The sequence below is a fragment of the Scyliorhinus canicula genome, chromosome 6 (genome assembly GCF_902713615.1).
Source record: "Scyliorhinus canicula chromosome 6, sScyCan1.1, whole genome shotgun sequence".
NCBI lineage: Eukaryota > Metazoa > Chordata > Chondrichthyes > Carcharhiniformes > Scyliorhinidae > Scyliorhinus > Scyliorhinus canicula.
In genome coordinates, this window is record NC_052151.1 from 180378354 (window position 1) to 180403082 (window position 24729).

General features: G+C 47.4%; 1 protein-coding gene across 7 annotated transcripts in view; it reads left to right on the forward strand.

Annotated features, from left to right (window-relative positions):
• Positions 1-24729, forward strand: part of lyst (lysosomal trafficking regulator) — a 397928-nt gene that overhangs the window by 327150 nt on the left and 46049 nt on the right. For all 7 annotated transcript variants that reach the window (XM_038800534.1, XM_038800541.1, XM_038800536.1 and 4 more), the window contains 8 exons: positions 3324-3469; positions 3554-3650; positions 6725-6786; positions 6897-6952; positions 8033-8185; positions 10001-10245; positions 10513-10579; positions 14401-14557. In XM_038800534.1, coding sequence (XP_038656462.1) covers positions 3324-3469; positions 3554-3650; positions 6725-6786; positions 6897-6952; positions 8033-8185; positions 10001-10245; positions 10513-10579; positions 14401-14557 — 983 coding nt within the window. The remainder of the gene's footprint in view (positions 1-3323; positions 3470-3553; positions 3651-6724; positions 6787-6896; positions 6953-8032; positions 8186-10000; positions 10246-10512; positions 10580-14400; positions 14558-24729) is intronic.

Consider the following 24729-nt stretch of genomic DNA (forward strand, 5'->3'; position numbering starts at 1 on the left):
GGAAGAAGTTGGAAGACTGAATAACCCGGGTGGGAAAGATCTTTGTTACGCTGCCCGCTTTCCAAAGAAGTCAGTGGATGGGAGGCAAATTCGCGTGATGGACTGGGCTGTGTTCACGGCTCTGTAGTTCCTTACGGTCTTGGACCGAGCAGTTGTCATACCAGGCTGTGATGCAGCCAGATAGGATGCTTTCTATGGTGCATCTGTAAAAGTTGGTCAGAGTCAGTGTGGACATGCCAAATTCTCTTAGTTTCCTGAGAAGTATAGGCGCTGTTGTGTTTTCTTGGTTGTACTGTCGACATGGGTGGACCTGGACGGATTGTTGGTGATGTGCACACCCAGGAATTCGAAGCTGTCGACCATTAGCTCGGCACCATTGATGCAGACAGGGGTGCCTATGATACTTTGCTTCCTGAAGTCAATGACCAGCTCTTTCGTTTTGCTGACATTGAGGGAGAGACTGTTGTTGTTACAACAATCCCCACTCGGTTCTCTATCTCTCTCCTGTACTCTTGACTCATCGTTGTTCGAGGTCTGACCCGCGACGGTCGTGTCATCAGCAAACATGTAGGTGGAGTTGGAGCCAAATTTTGCCACACAGTTGTGTGTGTATAGGGAGTACAGTAGGGGGCTAAGCCTTGCGGGGCGCGCTATTGAGGACTATTGTGAAGGAGATGATGTTGCTTATCCTTACTGATTGTAATCTATGGGTCAAGAAGTTGAGGATCCAGTTACAGAGGAAAGAGCCAAGTCTAGGTTTTGGAGCTTTGATATGAGCTTGGATTATGGTATTGAAGCTGAGCTGTAGTCAATGAGTAGGAGTCCTTGTCGAGATGCTCCAGGGATGAGTGTAGGGCCAAGGAGATTGCACTTACTGTGGACTGGTTGTGGCGGTATGTGAATTGCAGTGGATCAAGGCATTCTGGGAGCATGGAGTAGGTGTGTCTCATGACCAACCTCTCGAAGCACTTCTAATGATCAATGTCAAGGCCAGCGGACGGTAGTCTTTGAGGCATGTTGCCAGTTTCTTCTTTGGCACCGGTATGATGGTGGTCTTCTTGAAGCTGGTGGGAACCCTGGAACAGAGTAGGGAGGTTGAAGATGTTCGCGAATACATCTGCCAGTTGGTCCGCTCCGCGCAGGATCTGAGTGCATGACCAGGGACCCTGTCAGGGCACCCTGGTTGTACCTTTTGTAGCCCTGTTACTTGAGGTATCCATTTTGTGGATCTTCACTCCACCCTCTATCGGCGAGCTTCTTTCGTTGCAAGCTCCATAGATGAGCCAACTTTCATAGCAGCTTTTAGAGTTAAATCACTTCCAGTAAGCAGCTTCCTCTGAATAGCGTTACGGGGTAATCCACAAGTGAGCCTGTCTCGAAGAGTATCATCAAGTGTCATATCAAATTCACAATATTTAGCTAATCTTTGAAAAGATCCTGGCTGGGATTCTCCGAAATCCCGGGCAAGTGTTGACGCCGGCATAAAAACCGGAGTGGTATACGCCAGCGTCAATGGACCTCCTGGCCCAGTTATTCTCCGGAATTCAGGGGGCTACAACAGCGCTGGAGTGCTGTGCACTGCTCCGCCGCTGAAAGCCCAGCCGGCGCGGGTCCGAGCATGGAAGCGACGGACGGCGCTTGTCCGCGCATGCGCACGACGGCCATGCCGGCGCATGTGCGTGGTTTCCATCTCCGTGCCAGCCCCTGCGCAACATGGCAGAGCCCTAAAGGAGCCCGGTGCGGAGGAACATAGACCCCCCCACCAGAATGAGCGCGCCCGCCGATCAGTAGGCCCCGATCGTGGGCTTGGCCACCGTGGAGGCCCCCCTCGGAGTCGGACCCTCCCATCTCCCCACCAGGACGGCCCCCGCAGCCTGATCGCCGAGGTCCTGCCGGTTGGGACCATATGTGAACCACGCCGGCGGAACCCGGCGGGCACTTGGCCCGTCGAGCGCGGAGAATCGCTGCGGGGGCTACTTTCAACGCCCCCCAACCAGCGCTGGGGTGACATCGCGGGCGCGATTGGCTCTGATACTCTGGTTGCTGGAGAATCGGCGGCCCAGCATGGCGGGATTCCCGCGCCCCGACGATTCTCCGACCCGGCGCGGGCTCAGAGAATCCCGGCCCCTATAATCTCTGAAATGGATTCACCTCATTCCTGACTATGGCAGTGTGACTGAGACCTTTCTACAATCAATAACGGTTTGGGAAATAAATGTCCTTCATAAGTTTTACATTAATTCACTGAAGGAATTGTCTCCTGGCTTTGCTGGGTGAACAAGAGTCTGTAGCAGCATAAGAGTTTTACGGACAACTGAGCTGAGAAATGTTGCGACCTTTAAGTCCTCCAGTGTCTGATTAGCTATTGAAAACAATTGGAATCTTTCTTCATCTGAATTCTTTGTTTGACAATTGTCATCAAATGAGTCCATGCCGCCCTTTTTCCTGTCATTTTTGGACATGGCTCCTAGGGTCTACATTTCCTCCCTTCCAACTGTGTTGGAAAATATAGCACAATCAATCCCTTTAACAAGAAACTAGGAATTCTTTCCCTTTTAAGCCTGAGTATTTTGACTTTTCTACTGAGTCATTGCCCGTGCAGAGTTGGCAGACTTCAAAATCCTTGTTCCCTGTAGCCCGTGTAGCTTTGTTATGTGCGCGGTCCCTGCAGCCCAGACCCCACTAATATTAATGCAAGCAAGTCTTCCCTGACTGTCTGTCTTCTTACTCATAGTTGCTGTCAGAAAATTTTGTGAAACCCTTATATCACTGGCTGTGCTTCACCCAACATCTGTTTGTGTGTGAGTCCGATCCCAAGAATCTTCGGTTGTTCCCAATGCCGTCCCACAATTCGTCGACAAAAATCTTCTTTCCGGCGATTTTTCTGCCTCAGTCCTCACTGTCAATTTTCTCTCCCTTTATATTTGTTGTCGCGAAGAGAAATGGTATGGAGGTGCCCACAATCTGGGTTATTGTAAAAGATGATGAGAGGTTTATAAAGGGGGTTGCTCACACAACCAAGGTGGTGATCTGTCCAAAGCCCCACAAACACTTTGTGGATGTCACTACACATCATGTGATGCGTAACAAGCCGGAATATATTCCCAGATACACAACAGTAATTAAAAATAGTCAAATAAAATAGATTTCAAAAGATTCGAACCAGCATGGATGATTGTTACCAGATCTGTGTCTAACCAGGAATAGCTGCCATTGCAGGTGAAATAAGGAAAAACCTACAGACAATTATTACTACAGAATTGGAATACAGCAATATGCAACTGTTTTTCTATGAATAACCTTTTTAATAATTTGATTTCTAGGGCAATATGGTATGATCCTGTGTCTTACCCTACTTCATGGCAACTGGATCCCACAGAAGGTCCCAATAGAGAGAGGCGACGTTTACAAAGATGTTATTTGACCATACCTAATAAATACCTGCTCACAGACCGGCAGAAACCAGAGGGTAAAATGATGGAACAAACCTGATAATTTTCTGACACTTCAATCTGTTTGGATTATTCTCAACATTTTTGTTTGTTTGTTGCAGAACTACTGAAGCCACCTTTGTCATTTTTGTTTGAAGATAAATCTCATTCTTCTTTCTCATCAACTGTAAAGGACAAAGCGACAAGTGAACCAATCAGGTAACTTCATTATCTGACCATGACTAAGTAACAACTTAAATTATTCTTGTTTAAAGGTGTTCAATCTCACTTTGTTGCTGCGAATGCCACAAATTATTACACTGTATTTACCTTTCTTAAAAATATAAGTTAACTTTACCATTGGCAAGTGGGTTATGGTTTGCCACAAGTTCAATTCTCCTTAGTTTTGCCTCTCGTGTGTTAATGGAATAAATATTGGTTACTGAAGAGCATCACCTAATTTTATCTGCCAGCAGTATTTCTGTACCTAGCCCATATAATGGTTACATTTGCAGTGTGAGTATTGGTCACCTGCCACTCCTCATAGAGCAGCAAGAGACCAATCACACAGAATGGAAGGAACTAATTGGATCAAGCATGCTTGTGCCAGTTTTGTTTTAAAGATAATTTATTGAAGGTATATCCAGAAAATACAAAAACAGGAAGTCAAAAACAAAACAATGACGAACAATCCATAATACAATAATGGTGCATTTAACACTATAGCAATATAAGACAGCCGGAACCCCCCCCCCCCCCCCCCCCCCCCCCCCCCAAGATATAAGATATACAAATACAAGCCACACCCTCAGAGAATTTTTCAACCAAAATAAAATAACCCCCTACCCCATAATAACCAATAGTTGCTATACCCCCCCCCCCTCCTCACTGACATTCTAATACTTGTTGAAAAAGTCGATGAAAGCTTCCACCTCATGGAGAACCCTCATCCATTCCTCTAATGGCGAACTTAATTCTCTCCAAATGGAGAAACTGAGCAAGGTCCGTGCCCAAGCCCGATGCTTGATGGATCCAAGGATCGCCAGTTTAGCAAAGTTCCCCTCTGGGCTAAAGTGGAGGCAAAAGCCACAACATCAGCCTCTTTCCCCACTAAAACACCCGCATCTTCAGATACTCCAAAAATAGCTACCCAAGGAGAGACCACCATTCTCAACACCTGAGACAGTACATCAGTGACTCCCCACCAGAACCCCACCAACTTTGGACAGGACCAGAACATGTGGGCATGATTCGCGAGGGACCTGGCACATCGTGCAGGTTGACCACTTCTGGGAAGAATCAGCTCAGCCTTGCTGGCATCATATGTGCTTTATGTACAACTTTGAGCTGAATAAGACCACATCTGGCAATGACAATTGATCTCTTTTCCTTTTCCATCAGAAAATTATTTTCAAAGCAACTTCCCTCCTGGGCAGCTCAGGGTAGACGTCAGAGATCTTTCCATCCCCAATATTAACCTGGAAAAGGAGCCTATCCTGTAAACCCAAGGGTGGCAACATTGAGAATGAACGCACTTCCTTTCTCAAAAAGGCCCTGAAATGGAGGTATCTGAACCCATTACCATTGGGCAATTGGTAAGCCTCCTTCAACTCAGCCAGGTCCGCAAATTTCCCACCCAGAAACAGGTCCTCAAAGCATTTGATCCCCAAACGCTTCCACTCCCTAAACCTGGTATCCAGTCTCGCTGGGACAAATCTATGGTTACCACAGATTGGGGCCTTTCTATACATGCCCTCAAGCCAAAACGTAACCGGCACTGATTCCACACCCTTAGAGTAGAAACTACCACTGGATTCGATGAGTACCTGTTCAGTGAGAACAGCAGAAGAGCCAGTGCCCTTAAGGAGGTCACTCTACACGAGGCCCCCTCCACCCTGCACCACACCGACCCTTGGTCTACCATCCATTTCCAGACCATGACGATATTAGCAGCCCAATAGTAATTTTGAAAGTTAGGGAGAGCCAAACCACCACGCCGTCTATCCCTCTCCAATTAAGCTTCCTTAATACGGGAAATCATCTCCGCCCGCACAAAACTCAGGATAAGCCTATTAACCTTTTTGAAAAAAGATTTGGGCAAAAAGATTAGAAGATTCTGAAATACGAAAAGGAACCTCGGTAGGATCACTATTTTTATTGTGTGGACTCTCCAAGACAGAGTCAACGACAACTTGTCCCATCTTTTAAACTTCTCTTTCATCCCCTCCACTAAACCTGCCAGTTTTAACTTGTGAAGCTGGGCCTAGTTCCGTACCACATGGATCCCCAGATATCAAAAGCTCTTTCTTGCCAAGTGGAACAGGAGCCCACTCAAACACCCCTCCTGCCCTCAGGAGCCAAGCGGGAACATCTCGCTCTTTGTCATGTTGAGCTTGTATTCCAGAGTAGGAGCCAAATTCACTCAGAATCCCCAGAATCTTATCAAATGGCTTTGTTGGATTAGAAAGTACAACAGGAGGTAATCCGCATATAATGAGAGCCGGTCCACCGCCGCCGCCACCCAAACGCAATCAAAAATAACCACTATCTCACCCTCCACATCCCCCCCAAACCCAAAACACCAATAAAAAGAAAACCGGAAGGAGAATGATAGAGAGAGGGACATAACAAAGATACAGAAGTGCACAATAACCAAGCTATCAACAATATCATTAATAGCACAGAACAACCACATTTCAACATATTGACAGATTCCCAATCCCCTGGTGCCGAAGAAACTTTCCGCCTCCTCCGAGGTGTCTAAAAAGTTCTCCTGATTATGAAAGGTGATCCATAAATGGGCCGGATACAACATTTCAAATTTCACACCTTGCTTATGCAGGGTAGCCTTGACCCTGTTGAATCCAGTTCGACGTTTAGCCAGTTCCGTACCCCAATCGGGGTATATTCTGATTACGCTTTCCTCCCTCAAGCTCTTCTTCACCTGCCTGGCCCATCTCAGAATTTTTCCCTGTCCAGGAAACGGTGGAGTCGCACCACTATTGTCCTTGGTTGCTCGTCCGCCTTTGGCTTTCTCCGTAGTGCTCTGTATTCGGCCGCCAATTGCATGACTGCCACCAGAGGTCCCTGTGCCAGTTTTTTTAAAGACCTTTGCAGTTAAACCAATCCTCTCCCGCATTCCCACTGCCTTGCAAATTTTCCCTCCAAGTATATACCCAAATACATGTGGATCCAGATTAAAATAATATGCCAAAGGAAAAGAGATCAATTGTTTTGCAATTACTGTAATTGATGTTTACTTCACTGAGACTAATATTTTGTTTTCTCGCTAGATTCATTCGCAAATGTACCAATGTTGCCCCTTCTCGTGAAACGCTTGGTGAACTCCTTTTAGGTTAGTAAAAGTTGTGAATTCTCCACAAGTTGCTGCCAGAACTGTGATCTAAGAAAGATATTTAGGTTCAAGTGTTCTGGTGAAATTGATGGAAGTCTGTTGTCTTCCAGGGGAATCGGGAATGTATTTTGTTGAGGATAACGCTGCTGATGCCTTTGAACATCCTGTAAGTACACAATCACATTTTTAATAACTAATTTATTGGTTTCATTGTACAATGGGCAAACAATTTCAAGTTTAAGGTCATGCATTTTTACATGTGAGTTAACATAACACATACTTTCTGTGGCAAGTTGCTGAAATGGGATTTTGTGTGTGTAATAACGTTCTTACTGTTTAAGCAAAGTGTAAGTCAAGTCAAGTGGCCAATTCACCTAACCTGAACATAGAACATAGAACATAGAACAGTACAGCACAGAACAGGCCCTTCGGCCCTCGATGTTGTGCCGAGCAATCACCCTACTTAACCCACGTAACCGGTATACCCGTAACCCAACAATCCCCCCATTAACCTTACACTACGGGCAATTTAGCATGGCCAATCCACCTAACCCGCACATCTTTGGACTGTGGGAGGAAACCGGAGCACCCGGAGGAAACCCACGCACACACGGGGAGGACGTGCAGACTCCACACAGACAGTGACCCAGCCGGGAATCGAACCTGGGACCCTGGAGCTGTGAAGCATTGATGCTAACCACCATGCTACCGTGAGGCCCCAAACATCTTTGGGTTGTGGAGGTGAGACCCACGCAGACATGAGGAGAATATGCAGACTCCACACGGACTGAGACCCGGGGCGGGGATCAAACCCGGGTCTTTGGCTCCATGAGGCAACAGTGCTCCACCGTGCTGCCCTTAGTCAAGTGCAATTTTTGAACAGAGTTTCTCAAAAGTATTTTGTGACTTTACTATGAGAAATGTGTAGTAACTTTGCAATTGAGAAGTTGTCTCGTGTCAAAATGACTCAGTGCATTGTACTCCTGCCTCTTAAGAGTTTCAGCCCCATAAGCTGACATTTCAGTGCACTATTAAAGGAGTGCTTTGTTGTCAGGAGTGCTGTTTTACAGGTGTTATTATTCAGAACTTAAAATACTTCACATAATCTTGTGTTCTTATTTCCTAATTTGTTGGATGTGAAGTATTTGAAGACATCCTAAAGAAATTAAATGATCCATATAAATGCTAGTTCTTTCTTACTCAGTATTTCTGAAACATAATTTCTGCCTATCAAACTGTTTTAAAGAGCACTGCAGTGGAAACAGAACCAGCTTCATTCTCCTGGACGTATGAAGAAATTAAAGAGATTCACAAGCGGTGGTGGCAACTGCGTGATAATGCCTTAGAAATCTTCCTAACCAATGGCAGAACTCTTCTTCTGGCATTTGACAATGCAAAGGTACTGGCTTCATTTTAATTTTTGAAATGAGAGGCATAATTGAAGACGACAGCAGCATTTTTTTGCCATTCACCCACCCATTCCTATCTTTTCTATGAGATAGTGATTCTTAGCTGAGATGATCAATAAGAAAAGGGACCTTTTGTTGTCTCTCAATTGGCTGTTGAGATGTGTATCTTTATGGTAAACATCAGGTTATTTGACTGCTTCAAGCATCACATCTGAACATCACACCTGTGACCTTACCTAGTGGCCATTTGTGAACTTCTGACAGGAGATGGTGAATGGAAATCAGGTGAGGAACATTGGCTAATTTTCCTCCTCTAATTTTGAGTTTTACGGTCAAGTGTGTAATATTGTCATTGTAAACATTGATACCCGGAAACTTTGGTATTGAATCTGCCAAGTTTCTGATCCATGTAAATTAGAATTCTGTCAAGTCATTAGAAATAAGTAAAAGACTACTAACCAATAACATACTTTTCAACTTTATCGGCTGAAGCTCATGTAACCACATATTCCTCACCGTACGAAACTGCTGGTGGCTTGGTGGCTGGATTGGACCAGTTGATAGCATTAAGGAATATGGTAATTCGTTTCAGAAGGTTATGAAGTCCAACAAAACTATAAATGTTAAATGTATGGGAATCTTTCAGTATTTTTTCAATTTTTTATTTTTTTCAATTAAGGGGCAATTTACTGTGGCCAATCTGCACATCTTTGGGTTGTGGGGGTGAGACCCACGCAGACACAGGGAGAATGCGCAAACTCCACACGGACAGTGACCCGGAGACGGGATCGAACCTGGGTCCTTGGCTCCGTGAGGTAGCAGTGCTAACCACTGTGCCACCATCCCTCCCCATCTTTCAGTCTTTCTAACCCTAATGAGTTACTGACTCGTGCTGCCAAATTAACACAGCTGTTCCATGCCATTACTTACATTTGAATCATGGGAATCAGCTCAGGAACTTGGAAAATTTGATTCACCATTACACGTACCATTGCGTAGTACTCCTCACACACCTGAAAGAATTTGGATAATTTTAGAATACGCAATCCATCCTGAACACTGAGCTCAATGGAATACTAATAATCAGTTACATTTTCCAGCTGACAATCTGTACTTTTTGAAATAGGCATGCTTTCAGGATTTGTATCCGTACTTAATACCAGCTCTCAAAATATAAAGAGCCGGGCAGCATGGTGGCACAGTGGTTAGCACTGCAACCTCACGGCGCCGAGGTACCAGGTTCGATCCCGGCTCTAGGTCACTGTCTGTGTGGAGTTTGCACATTCTCCCTGTGTTTGCGTGGGTTTTGCCCCCACAACCCAAAGATGTGCAGGGTAGGGGAATTGAACACGCTAAATTGCCCCTAATTGGAAAAAGTGAATTGGGTACTCTAAATTTATAAAAACAATATGTAAAGAGCCGTAGCAGTTTACACCACAGGAAGAGGCCATTGGGTGCATTGTGTCTGTGTCAGTTCTTTGTCGGAACAATTCAGATTAATTCCTCTGCCGTGCTCTCTCCTCATCGATCTGTATTCATGTATGCTGCAAGTATTTATTAGTTCTCACTTAGCAGGAATAATATGCTTGTCAGCTGGAGAATTTTATCATGTGTTTCGTAAAATGGAGTCTTTCAAATGATTGCTAACATTGTTGATGCTTCGTCTGAATTATTTACAAATGCTGACAGATCGAACCTGCCTGAATGATGTGCTGCATACTGATTGACTTCTAAAGCTGTTAACAGTTCTTATGTTTATTAATTAGTTGTTCATACAGTTAATTCTGTTTCTTCTTCCCATATAGGTTCGGGATGATGTTCATCACAACATTCTCACTTCCAGTCTACCAAATTTATTGGAGTACGGGAACATTTCCGCTCTAACCCAGTTGTGGTGCTCAGGGCAGATAACCAATTTTGAGTATTTGACCCATTTGAACAAACATGCAGGCCGCTCTTTTAATGATCTCATGCAGTATCCCGTTTTTCCTTTCATACTGAGTGACTATTCTAAGGAAACAGTTGATTTAAATGATCCATCTATTTACAGGTATGATTTGAATTTTATGTGGAATATCATGCGCCTTTTGTTAAATTTTACCACATGCTTTTAGACCTATTCCAATGTCAGTCCTGAATATAAAAATGACACTGGGTAATTCTTAGTGGGCTGGGATAGTGTCTGATTTGTTCCCTCTCCGATGGTGCCATGGCACAGGAGCATCAGGAATTTGCATGTTTGGAAATATTAAGACAATTTAACTTTATTTTGGGGATTGTTTTCTAATCTGCATGCGATTTGTTTCACTCTTTTTAGAAACCTTCTGAAGCCGATAGCTGTGCAATCCAAAGAAAAGGAAGATCGATACGTGGATAACTATAAGGTAAGTATTTAAAATAAATTTCATGATTGCTATATTGAGAATTAATATTCTGATTTTTTTTTAAACGTGAGGATAGTTGATGCTGACAAATGTGTGTTATCGTTTTAGGCCCCTTTTGTTACTCATCAAGTACTCCTAGTCAGATGCAGCACAATTAGGTGCAACTCACAGATCCTGCTCCCCTCTGCTGTACCCTCAGTATCCTTTCTTTCAGTTTACCAGCTGAGATCCCCACAAAGACCTTTAGGGTAATCAGAAACCCCATCAGTCTAGACTGGATTTGAATATAGACCCAAGTTTGAAAGATCAACTTGTTTGCCTCCTACAAGGGTTCAAGAAGGGATTCCCCACCACCCTCAAAGGCACTTAAAGATGGGCAATAAATGCTTGCCTTGCTGGCGGATCTCAAATCATGTAAAAGTTGAGTCACCATTTTCCAACTTATTGTCCATTATATGGGTGCACAGTGACTGGATTAGAAGCTGGTGTGTAATCTTGCGCTACATGTTGAACTAATTTCACAGATCTGGTACCAAATCCAGATACACTACAAATACAGAAAAAAAGATGTAGGATTTGAAATGTTTATTGAATGCTTCGACTCTATTGTAAATCAGCAAAACACAAAAGCAGAAAAATTCTTCGTGAATGTAGATGGGTGAATTTATCCTCCACCTATCCTTTATGATGACTTCAGAAACATTTAAAGCTGAACATTAAAATACTCCTGTCTGCCTGTTTGTTAATTCATTTGTTAATTTTCTTTGTATTGTTGGTCTAAAACATAGATTGGGCCAGAATTGGGGTGTGCAAAGCAGGTTGTGCATATGTTGCACCTGCCTAAGGAGACTGGAAGAAGTACTGTGACTAACTTGTTCATATTCCTCTTGAATACGGTAGTGACAAATAACGGACAACTATCATGGTGATGGGCATGGCTCATGAGGGGGAGGGTGTGATCAGCTGGGACTGGATTGGTAATCAAGAAGGAAGGGAAAGAGAAAATGGGAACTACAGACAAGTTGGCCAAACATCATACATCAGGAAAATTCTCATGCACTTCGAAAATGATGATATGATTAGCGAAATTCAACATGGTTTCATAAAGTACAATCATATTTGACAAATCTATTATAATTTTTAACCTCTGCCACTGAAAATAGGGTGAGGTAATGTTTTACCCATATTTGTTTGTCTGTCCATAAACAATAGATCTCAAAAACTAATGGGCAGAAACTTGGTGCACAAGTAGGTATTGTCCCAGGAGGAATTGATTAGTTTTTTGAAATAAATTTAGAGCACTCAATTCTTTTTTTCCAATTAAGGGGCAATTTAGTGTGGCCAATTCACATACCCTGCACATCCTTTTGGGTTGTGGGGGTGAGACCCACACAGACACGAGGAGAATGTGCAATCTCCACACGGACAGTGACCAATGGCTGGGATCAAACCTGGGTCCTCAGCAGCGTGTGGCAGCAGTGCTAACCACTGCACCACCATGCCACCTTCGGAACTGATTAATTTTAACAAAGATGCAGAACCCGTTCCTGAAATCTTTTTTTAAAAAGGATCCGTTAACAAGGTAAATTGACATTTTAAAATTAAGAATATTGTGGACTGTCAACACCTGATTTATGAGACAAAACGATGAGCTGAATGGCCTACTTCTGTCCTGTAATAATTCTATGAAAATATCAGCTGGAAATGAATAAATGTTATAATGCAGTTTAAAGTTGAGTTAACACAGTGTGGTGGAGGTATGTGCTCTACTGAGTGCCCTCTTCACATGATGGAGGATGTAGCTAGCAAGGTAGATAAAGGGGAACCACTAATTCTAGCATATTTGGATTTTCAAAAGGCATTTATGGTGTCGTAGGGTTGTGGATGGGTTAACGGACACAGAAAATACAAGAGTAGGAATAAACATGGTTTTAGGTTGGCAGGATGTTTCAAGGATCATTGATATGGTCACAGCCTATCTATATTATTGACTTAGATAATGGGATCAAGTGTAATGTATTCAAGTTTGCAAATGTAGGTTGTGAGTTGGGTGATGATATTGACATCTTTAGATGTGGAGGTTGTCATATGAAATGAGATTGAGCAGAATCAGCCTGTATAATCTTGAGTTTAGAAGAATCATAGGATATCTGTTTGAAACATAAGATTCTGAGACGGCTTGACACCATAGATGCTGAGAGTTTCTTTTCTCTGGCTGGAGGGTCTAGAACTGGGGGCCATAACCTCAGGTTAAGAGGTTTTTAGGACAGAAATAGGGAGAAATTTCCTCATTCGGAGGGTAGTGAAGATTTATAATTCTCTACCCCGAGGGCCATGCAAGACTTTCAGTATGTTCAGGGCTGAGATTAATTGGATTGAGATTTTTGAATTTTAAGGCACTCGAGGGATATGGGGATCAGGTGGGAAATTGGAGTTGAGCTCAAATATCAGCTATGATCAGGGTAGCATGTGGCGCAGTGGTTAACACTGGAACTGTAGCGCTGAGGACCTGGGTTCGAATTCCATCCCTGGGTCACTGTCATGGATCATAGAATTTACAGTGCAGAAGGAGGCCATTCGGCCCATCGAGTCTGCACCGGCTCTTGGAAAATGGCACCCTACCCAAGGTCAACAACTCCACCCTATCCCCATAGCCCAGTAACCCCACCCAACACTAAGGGCAATTTTGGATACTAAGGACAATTTATCATGGCCAATCCACCTAACCTGAACATCTTTTGGACTGTGGGAGGAAACCGGAGCACCCAGAGGAAACCCACGCACACACGGCGAGGATGTGCAGACTCCGCACAGACAGTGACCCAAGCCGGGAACGAACCTGGGACCCTGGCGCTGTGAAGCAATTATGCTATCCACAATGCTACCGTGCTGCCCAGTGTGGAGTTTGCACATTCTCCCCATGTCTGCGTGGGTTTTACCCCCACAACCCAAAAATGGGCAGGTTAGGTGGATTGGCTGCACTAAATTGCCCCTTAATTGGAGAAAAAATAATTGGGTATTCTAAATTTTTTTTTAAATTTCAGACATGATCTTGCTGAATGTGGGAGCAGGCTTAAAGCACTGTATGAATTACTCCTGCTCCTATTTCTTGTGTTCTGCTCGCTCCATGTTCAGCTAAGTAAAAAATATTGTGCTTAGCTTTTTTGCTTGCAACTTCAAGTGGTTCCTTTAAAAGGTTTGCTCGGGCAGCACGGTGGCCTAGTGGTTAGCACAACCGCCTCACGGCGCTGAGGTCCCAGGTTCGATCCCGGCTCTGGGTCACTGTCCGTGTGGAGTTTGCACATTCTCCCCGTGTCTGCGTGGGTTTCGCCCCCACAACCCAAAAACAAAATGTGCAGAGTAGGTGGATTGGCCACGCTAAATTGCCCCTTAATTGGAAAAAATAATTGGGTAATCTAAATTTATAAAAAAAAAAAAAAATAAATAAAAGGTTTGCTCGTTTTTTTTTGAGGATACTGACTGTTCACTCCGCAAACAGTTTCACAAAAGGGTTTCAAATTGGATCATTGCCCACCCCTCCCCCATTTTCATAGGCAATGGACTGTGTGTCAATTTCAGGAGAGCCCTGGCCATTGTGGCACATACCTGGTATGGAATTTGTGTGTGCACCACATGTCTCTTTGGAACCACTTTACCATCTTTGGAACCACTTTACCATCTTTGGAACCACTTTACCATCTGATGTTTTAGTTTCTAGGATGGTGTAACAGGTTTTCAGGCTATTCTCAATCTGTTGCTATTCACCAGCTGTTTCCGCAATCATCCAATGGCTAACCCTCCTACTTCCTCTTTCATGTTAGTATCTAGAGGAGGAATATCGTAAAGGGGCTCAAGAAGATGATCCAATGCCACCTGTACAGCCGTATCACTATGGGTCTCATTACTCAAATAGTGGAACAGTCTTGCACTTCCTAGTTAGAATGCCACCATTCACCAAAATGTTTCTGGCTTATCAAGGTAAGATCTGTTGAACTACTGAATGATTACTGCTCATTTTATGTGCTGCAGTACAGGATTTTCTAAATGCCATGCTTAAGATGGAAATAATCAACATGCAGTATAATGTTGCCTATTAATATTTGAAAACTTTGTCAATGTTATAAAATAAATTAGAAATATGTAATTTGTGTCCTGGACCTTTACAGCGTTAATGAGAGAATTAATTAGGGAATTTTCCATGCTCTGTTTTTAAATAATCTAGCGATTTGGTTGAAAAAAATGTACATCCACATTTGCTTTCTCTTTTGGAGCTTTACCTCTCTACAGGTATTTATAAATGTCTAATGCTCAGGGTCTTGAGTCATTCAAAACATTTTTAAAAAATATTTTTATTGAAGACCTATTTAATTATAACAAAATAAACAACAAATACATAAAGGTATAACACATGAATAGCACGGTCAATAATTAACAACCCCACTAAGCCCAACACTTCAACATGTAACCAAAAAAAAACTAAATCCCCCGCCCCCAAAGAGCTGACAGCGACTATCTCTCTAAAAAAGGAAATGAATGGCTGCCATTTTGAGTAGAACCCTTCTACCGGCCCTCTAATGGTATACTTTCTAAAAAATAAATTTAGAGTACCCAATTTATTTTTTCCAATTAAGGTTAAATTAATTTTCCAATTAAGCATGGCCAATCCACCTACCCTGCACATCTTTGGGTTGTGGGGGCGAAATCCACGCAAACACGGGGAGAATGTGCAAACTTCACACGGACAGTGACCCAAAGCCGAATCGAACCTGGGACCTCGGCGCCGTGAGACAGCAGTGCTAACCACTGTGCCACCATGCTGCCCTCGCTAATGGTGTACTTGACCTTCTCTAAATATACTCTATTACGTCACCCAACCAGGTTGAGGCACTGGTTGAGGGCTGGTTTAGCACACTGGGCTAAATAGCTGGCTTTTAAAGCAGACCAAGGCAGGCCTGCAGCACAGTTCAATTCCCGTACCAGCCACCCCGAACAGGCGCCGGAATGTGGCGACTAGGGTATTTTCACAGTAACTTCATTTGAAGCCTACTTGTGACAATAAGCGATTTTCATTTCATTTTCATTTCACTAGATGGAGTAGGAGATCTCTACCCCAGAAGAACTTGCCTCTGGACAATCAACGAGTCAAAGGCGAGGAAATCCGCCTTCACTGCCATCTGCAGCACTGGCGAGTCTGAAACCCCAATAAATGGCCACCAGTTGACAAGGCTACAGCTTTATATCAAGAATCCCTCACTTGGTGTTGGGCAGCACGGTAGCATAGTGGTTAGCACAATGCTTCACAGCTCCAGGGTCCAAGGTTTGATTCCGGCTTGGGTCACTGTCTGTGTGGAGTCTGCACATTCTCCCCGTGTCTGCGTGAGTTTCCTCCCACAGTCCAAAGATGTGCAGGTTAGGACGATTGACGATGATTAATTGCCCTTAGTGTCCAAAAAAGTTAGGTGGGGTTGCTGGGTTACGGGGATAGGATGGATGTGTGGGCTTAAGTGGGGTGCTCTTTCCTAAGGGCCGGTGCAGACTCGATGGGCGAAATGGCCTCCTTCTGCACTGTAAATTCTATGATAAGACCCAGAAGCTTTCAAGTTTAGGACTGAACCAGAACATATGGGTATGATCCGCCGACTCCCGAGAACAACGACCACACTGAATCCAAGTCAGGAATAGAAACCTTGTTAATGAAACCTGTATCATCCCAATTTGGAGCATACACATTAACTAGGACCACCGAGGTGCCTGCCAAAGACCCAGTGATAATTACATGTCTGCCATTCGGGTCCGCCAAGATCTTAACCACCGAAAAATGAACTCTTTTATTCATCAAAACTGCAGCCACCCGGGCCCCACCATTGAAACCCAAGTGGAATACCTGCCCCACCCATCCCTTCCATTATCTTGTTTGGTCCCTGATCTACAAATGGGTACCTGCAGAAACATACATCCTCGATCTTTTGCTGGGTAGTTCAACCCCTTACATTCCAAGTGACCAGCCGAATTGGGTGCCTTCCACCTCCCCCTCCCCCCACACCCTCTACCTGAGTCAGCCATTTCCACCAAGAAAGGTAATTCAGCAACTATTTAGTACAGTCATTGAGCCCACCCAAAATAGCCACCAAACCCTCCATCAAGACAAAAATCCCCAAGCTGTAGTCATTGTTAGAAAAGCATCCCATCCACCCACTCCTCCCCCCCTCCCCCGCCTACCAACAACACCCACACCCAAATAAACAATCAAACAACCAAAAGGTGAACAACAATTCCTTGCCCCTACCTCAGCTATCCCTAACCCCAAACAAAACAAAAACCTTGTCTAAAGCTCATTATCTAAAGCTACAACAAAATAATGAAATGCAATTTCCCCTACCACTTTGCTCCCCATTTCAGCTAGCAGGGTGCCCCCCCCCCCCCCCCCCCCCCCCCCCCGCCTGGAGTAAAGGCAAATAAATAGCCATAACAACCAGCCCCCCACCCATGTCCAATTTTAATAATCAAAGGAAAAACACCAATACCACACAAGAACAAGTAAATATAAACTTGAACAAGAAATCTCCATAACCACATGCTCTCCCCAATAATACAAAGGCCTCGTAAGAATTACAATTAACCCGCCCCCAGCCACAGCTTACGAACAAAAGCATCAGCCTCTTCCAGCGCATCTAAATAATAGTACTTTGTTTATACGTCACTTGGAGGAGTGCAGGATACACCAGCCCGAACTGAACTCCACACTTATACAACGCTGCCTTCCTTTTAGCCAATTCCACACCTATATCTTAATAGAGCCTGGTGGCGTGGCCCTGCCATTTGTTGCCTCGGTGATCCTTCGCTCACCTCGAGACTCGTTCCTTCTCCTAATAACTATGGAACCTGATTATGATTGCTCTTGGTGACTCGTCGGAACGGGGCCTCTGCCCGAGTGACTGCTGGTGCTTGATCCTGCTCAGCAGGGGATGTTGATCCACCTTCCCCCATCATATTCCCAAACATCTTCAAGATATAGTCCGTTGGATTTGGACCCTCCACTCCCACCAGCAGCCCCACGATTCTGTCTCCTGGAGTGATTCTCCAGATCATCCACCTTGTCCCACAGTGCCATCTCAGCCTCCAAGGAGACAATCTGTTTGTTCTGCTTTGAGAGAACTGCCTTCACACTTGTAGTGCCATGTGCCTTTACTGTCTCATCAATCTCCGCTAACGCCGATTGAATGGGAATTGGGGCTACTTCTATTGATTTGTGACGGTCCTCAGAGAGAGCCCGCCACTGTTTCTGAAACATGCCTGTAAGCATCTCAGCCGTCATTGGAGTGGCCAGAGTCGCGGTAGTGCCCTGTGCCATTTTCTCAGCAGAAGAGCCTCGAGAAAATTCTGAATCTGTTGACGACTCTTTACTTGTTATCTTCCTTGAGCTGGACTGTCTGGCCATTTCTCTTGTGTGGGAACCTTATGGCATCGAATTAGTGAAGTTTTAACCCAAACATCCTCCAAACATTGGGTGACAAGGGCTAAAAATATAGTACCCTGGCGTGTGCCACCTCCTGTGCAACTACGCCCTACATGCTATCACCGCAAATCTCTCCATTCAAAATATTAAGTCACCAAAATAAAGTTATACAATGAAAGAATTCTAAACAAAGTAATTTATTGAATGATGTTGACGGCGGTTTCATCTGCATGATTCTACAGTCTTCAGTGTTAGAATTAAAGCTAAAGACTTCCGGTTGCGGCTATGCGGAGCTAAACCGCACGTTCGGCAGCTCCCGCTACTTAAGGACTTTTGGGCCGATTTGAGTGTTTCGATGAATCCCGGTGGGGGAAGGTGTCTAGAGGAGCATTCCCCATAATTTATGGTGCTCACCCGGAGTGGGGCAAAGGAAAAAGCTGCAGCAGCTCCCCAAGAAAAGCGGGGGAAGAAAGACAAAATGGCGGCCGGCAGAACACCCGAGGACTGGTGGAAGTGGGCGCAGGAGCAGCAGGCCTCTCTTCTGCGCTGTTTTACGGAGCTGAAGGCTGAGCTGCTGGACTCCCTAAATGTGACTACCAACAAGCTGCTTGGGGCCCAGGAGGCGTCCATTCGGGAGTTGCAGCAGCAGGCCGCTGAGCGGGAGGAGGAGGCCATGGTCCTCGTGGGGAAAGTGGAGTTGCATGAGGCACTTCACAAAAAGTGGCAAGACCGCTTGGAGGAGCTGGACGTTCGCACGAGGCGAAAGAATTTGAGGATCCTGGGCCTGGCGGAGGGGCTGGAGGGGTTGGATCTCCCATCGTATGTGACCACGATGTTGAGCTCGTTGATGGGGGCGGGGTCCTTCCATTTGCAAATGGAAATGAACCCCCGCGGGCGGTGCTGGTGCGGTTCCATCGATTCAGCGACCGGGAGTGTGTGCTGCACTGGGCCAAGAAAGAGAGGAGCAGCAAGTGGGAGAATTCGGTAGTGCGAATCTACCAGGACTGGAGTGCGGAGATGGCAAAGCGGCGGGCCGGGTTCAACCGGACTAAGGCGGTGCTGCATGCCAAGCAGGTCAGATTTGGAATGCTGCAGCCCGCGCGACTGTGGGTGACATACAAGGACCGGCACCATTACTTCGAGTCCCCGGAGGAGGCGTGGGCCTTTGTACAGGCGGAGAAGCTGGACTCGAACTAGGGTCTGGGGACACACTATGGCCGTTGCTGTTTTCGCTGTTGCTGTTCTTCAACTTTGACATGTGTGTTTTTTATGCTGGTCTTCTTTTTGCTCTGTTTCCGGGTGGGTCTGTCTGTTGGGTATAGGTGTGGGGTATGTGGGGAATGTTGGGGGTTTGTGTTTTATGTGTTCTCTTCTGTACGGGGCTGGGGGTTGGGGTGAAACTGGATTTTGGGGAGCTGCGTCAGAAGGGTGGGGTGTGGCAGTGTGAAAGCGCGGGCTTTCCTCTGGTTTCCCACGCTGCGGGGCGGGGGGGCGGAGCTGGCGGTGGGGCGTGGCCTCTACTGGTTTTCTTTCCCACGCTGAAACGGGGCTAAGGAGGCGTGGTAAGAGGAGGATGACCCCATGCCGGGAGGGGATGGGTTCTGGCGGGAGCTGCCGGGGTCAGCAGAAGTCAGCTGACTCACGGAAGTACCATGGAGGGTGCGTCGCGGCTAGGAGGGGTCCTAGCCTGGGGGGGGGGGGATACCGGGTTGCTGCTGGAATGGCCAGGAAGGAGCTGGTGTGGGCCGGGGGGGGGTGGAGGAGAGGCATTATCGCCTTGGGGAACGGGTTGGGCGGGGCGAGCTGGCCTGGGGCGAGCAGTCGATAAGTTATGTCTAGCCGGAGGGGGGCGGGTTCCCCTCTGATCCGGCTGATTACCTGGAACGTGAGGGGGCTGAATGGGCCGGTTAAGAGAACTAGGGTATTTTCTTATCTGAAGGGGTTGAAGGCGGATGTGGCTATGCTCCAGGAGACCCACTTGAAGGTGGTGGACCAGGTTCGTCTGAGGAAGGGGTGGGTGGGGCAGGTTTTTCACTCAGGATTGGACGCGAAGAACCGGGGGGTGGTAATTCTGGTGGGGAAGAGGGTGCCGTTCGAGGCGGCTGAGGTGGTGTAGGACAAGGAGGGCAGATATATTATGGTGAAGGGTAGGATGCAGGGAGAGAAGGTGGTGCTGGTTAATGTATATGCCCCGAATTGGGATGATGCTGGCTTCATGAGGCGCTTGTTGAGCCGCATTCCAGACCTGGAGGCAGGGGGCCTGATCATGGGGGGAGACTTTAACACAAGTGTTGGATCCCCCACTGGACCGGTCCAGTTCAAGGACGGGTAGGAGACCGGCGGCGGCCAAAGTGCTGAGGGGATTCATGGACCAGATGGGAGGGGTGGATCCTTGGAGGTTTGGGAGACCGAGAGCGCGGGAGTATTCCTTTTTCTCTCATGTCCATAGGGTTTATTCCCAAATAGATTTTTTCATCCTGAGCAGGGATTGATCCCGAGGGTGCAGGATGCCGAGTATTCGGCCATAGCGATTTCAGACCATGCTCCGCACTGGGTTGATCTGGAGATGAGGGAGGCGCGGGACCAGCGCCCGCTCTGGCGCCTGGATGTGGGGATGCTGGCTGATGAGGAGGTGTGTAGGAGGGTCCGGGGAAGTATTGAGGGGTATCTTGATACCAATGACACGGGGGAGGTCCGGGTGGGGATGGTTTGGGAGGCTCTGAAAGCAGTGATCCGAGGGGAGCTGATCTCCATCCGGGCCCATAGGGAAAGGAGGGAGAGGAAGGAGAGGGAGAGACTGGTGGGGGAGCTCCTGGATGTGGACAGGAGATACGCGGAGTCACCGGAGGAGGGGTTGCTGGGGGAACGGCGTAGTTTGCAGGCCAAATTTGACTTGTTGACCACCAGAAAGGCGGAGACACAGTGGAGTGTGGGGAGAAGGCGAGCAGGATGTTGGCGCATCAGCTCCGTAGGCGAGATGCGGCTAGTGAGTGACTGATAAGGGTGGGAATGTAGTGCAGAAGGGGACAGAAGTAAATGGGGGCTTTAGGGACTTCTATGAGGAACTGTACCGGTCGGAACCTCCGATGGGGAGAGGGGGGATGGAGAGCTTCATGAACAGGCTATGTTTCCCAAGGGTTCAAGAGGAGCTGGTAGAGGGGCTGGGGGCGCCGATAGAGTTGGAGGAGCTAGTCAGGGGGATTGGACAAATGCAGTCAGGTAAGGCCCCGGGGCCGGACGGGTTCCCGGTGGAATTTTATAAAAAGTATGCGGATCTGGTGGGCCCCCTGTTGGTGCGAGCCTTCAATGAGGCATGGGAGGGGGGGGGCTTTGCCCCCAACGATGTCGCGGGCACTGATCTCTCTGATCCTAAAGCGGGATAAGGATCCCTTGCAGTGTGGATCATACAGGCCTATCTCGCTCCTCAATGTTGACGCTAAGTTGCTGGAGAAGATCCTGGCCACCAGGATAGAGGACTGTGTGCCAGGGGTGATACACGAAGACCAGACAGGATTTGTCAAGGGACGGCAGCTCAACACGAATGTGCGGAGACTGCTAAATGTTATCATGATGCCGGCAGAGGAGGGGGAGGCGGAGATAGTGGTGGCGCTGGATGCAGAGAAAGCGTTTGATAGAGTTGAGTAGGGGTACCTGTGGGAGGTGCTGGAGTGGTTCGGATTTGGGGAGGGATTCATCAAATGGGTGAGGCTGCTCTACGCGGTTCCGATGGCGAGTGTAGTTACCAATGGAAGGAGATCGGAGTACTTTAGGCTCTACCGTGGGATCAGGCAGGGGTGCCCCCTGTCCCCCTTGCTCTTTGCACTGGTGATTGAACCTTTGGCTATGGCGTTGAGGGAGTCAGGGAGATGGAGGGGTCTGGTGCGGGGTGGGGAGGAACATCGGGTATCGCTGTATGCGGACGACCTGCTGTTGTATGTGGCGGACCCAGAAGGGGGAATGCCGGGGGTGATGGAGCTGTTAGCGGAATTTGGGGGCTTCTCGGGCTATAAGTTAAATTTAGGCAAGAACAAGGTATTTGTAGTACACCTGGGTGATCAGGAGGAGGGAATTGGGAGGCTCCCATTTAAGAGGGCAGTGAAGAGTTTCAGATACCGGGGGGTGCAGGTGGCCAGGAGTTGGGGGACTCTCCATAAGCTTAATTTTACCAGGCTGCTGGAGCAGATGGAGGAGGAGTTTAAAAGGTGGGACATGGTGCCGCTAAAGTTGGCGGGTAGAGACGGAGCAGTCCGTCAAAATGACGGTTCTCCTGAGGTTCTTGTTCCTCTTCCTGTATTTGCCCATCTTTATCCCTAGGGCCTTTTTTAGAAGGGCGACCAGCAGCATCATGAGCTTTGTTTGGGCGCATGGGACCCCGAGGGTGAAGAGGGTCTTCTTGGAGCTGGGTAGAGATGGGGGGGGCTGGTGTTACCCAATCTCTCGGGGTATTATTGGGCGGCCAATGTGTCGATGGTGCGCAAGTGGGGGATGGAGGGGGAGGGGGCAGCATGGAAACGGATGGAGAGGGCGTCCTGTGGAGATACAAGCCTGGGGGCCCTAGTAACGGCGCCGTGGCTGCTCCCTCCTACGAGGTATACCACGTGTCCGGTGGTGGCGGCTACCCTCAAGATTTGGGGGCAGTGGAGGCGACATAGGGGAGAAGTGGGGGGCTCGATGGAGGCTCCGTTAAGGGGGAACCATAGGTTCGTCCCGGGGAACATTGATGGGGGATTTCAGGGTTGGCACAGAGCGGGCATCAGACAGCTGAGGGACCTGTTTATTGATGGGAGGTTTGCGAGCCTGGGGGAGTTGGAGGAGAAGTTTGGGCTCCCCCGGGAAACATGTTCAGGTATCTGCAGGTAAAGGCATTTGCTAGACGGCAGGTGGAGGGATTCCCTTCGCTTCCCGCGAGGGGGGTGAGTGACAGGGTGCTTTCGGGGGTCTGGGTCGGAGAGGGGAAGATATCTGATATCTACAAAGTTATGCAGGAGCTGGAGGAGGCGTCAGTAGAGGAGCTGAAAGCTGAGTGGGAGGGGGAACTGGGGGAACAGATCGAAGACGGGACATGGGCTGATGCCCCGGAGAGGGTTAATTCTTCCTCCTCGTGTGCGCGGCTTAGCCTCATCCAATTCAAGGTGCTGCACAGGGCCCACATGACTGGGACGAGGATGAGTAGGTTCTTTGGGGGTGAAGACAGGTGTGTCAGGTGTTCGGGGAGTCCAGCGAACCATGCCCATATGTTCTGGGCATGCCCGGCACTGGAGGAGTTCTGGAAGGGGGTGGCGAGGACGGTGTCGAGGGTGGTGGGATCCAGGGTCAAGCCAGGATGGGGACTCGCGATCTTTGGGGTTGGGGTAGAGCCGGGAGTGCAGGAGGCGAAAGAGGCCGGTGTGCTGGCCTTTGCGTCCCTAGTAGCCCGGAGAAGGATTTTGTTACAATGGAAGGATGCGAGGCTCCCAAGCGTGGAGACCTGGATCAATGACATGGCGGGTTTCATTAAGCTAGAGAAGGTCAAATTCGCCCTGAGAGGAACGGTACAAGGGTTCTTTAGGCGGTGGCAACCTTTCCTCGACTTTCTGGCTCAACGATAGGGTACGGGGACAGTAGCAGCATCAACCCGGGGGGGAGGGAAAGGGGGGGGAGAGAAAGGGGGGGGGGAGAGAAAGGGGGGGGGAGAGAAAGGGGGGGGGAGAGAAAGGGGGGGGAGAGAAAGGGGGGGGGGGAGAGAAAGGGGGGGGAGAGAAGGGGGGGGGAGAGAAAGGGGGGGAAAGGGGGGTGGGGGGAGGGAAAAGAGGGGGCGAGGAGGGAAAGGGGGGTGGGGAGAGAGGGAAAAGAGGGGGCGAGGAGGGAAAAGGGGGGGAGGGAAAAGAGTGGTGGGACGATGACTGTGTTTATTTAATTTTAATTTATTCTTAAGTTCTCTTGTTTATTGGGGTTGGGGGGGTGGGGGGATGTGATACATGCGTTGATACGGTCTGGGGGGTGTTACAGTTATTATGGGTTATTTTGTTGCATTTCATTGTTTGTCTTTATATTTTCTGTAAAAAATTCCAATAAAAATTATTTTTTTAAAAAAGAATTAAAGCTAAATTAGTTCTGGGCGGCACAATGGTGCAGTGGTTAGCACTGCGGCCTCGGCGCCGAGGACCTGGGTTTGGTCCTGGCCCCAGGTCACTGTCCGTGTGGAGTTTGCACATTCTCCCTGTGTCTGCGTGGGTCTCATCCCAAAACCCAAAGATGTGCAGAGTAGGTGGATTGGCCACGCTAATTTGCCCCTTAATTGAAAAAAAAAAGAATTGGTTATTCTAAATTTATTTTAAAAATCTAAATTTGTCCCTGAAATGTTCATGGTTTAGTCAGCCTCGGGGAGTCCAAAGTGAATAAAAGTAAGCAACATTTATTTTACAACAGTTATATACATTTTTAAAAATAAATTTAGGGTACCCAATTAATTTTTTCCCATTAAGGGGGCAATTTAGCGTGGCCAGTCCACCTACCCTACACATCTTTGGGTTGTTGGGGTGAAACCCACGCAGACACGGGGAGAATGTGCAAACTCCACACAGTCAGTGACCCAGAGCCGGGATCGAACCTGGGACCTCGGCATCGTGAGGCAGCAATGCTACTCACTGCGCCACCGTGCTGCCCCCACAACATTTATACATGAGCACCGGTCGAACCTCACTGTGTACTCTCT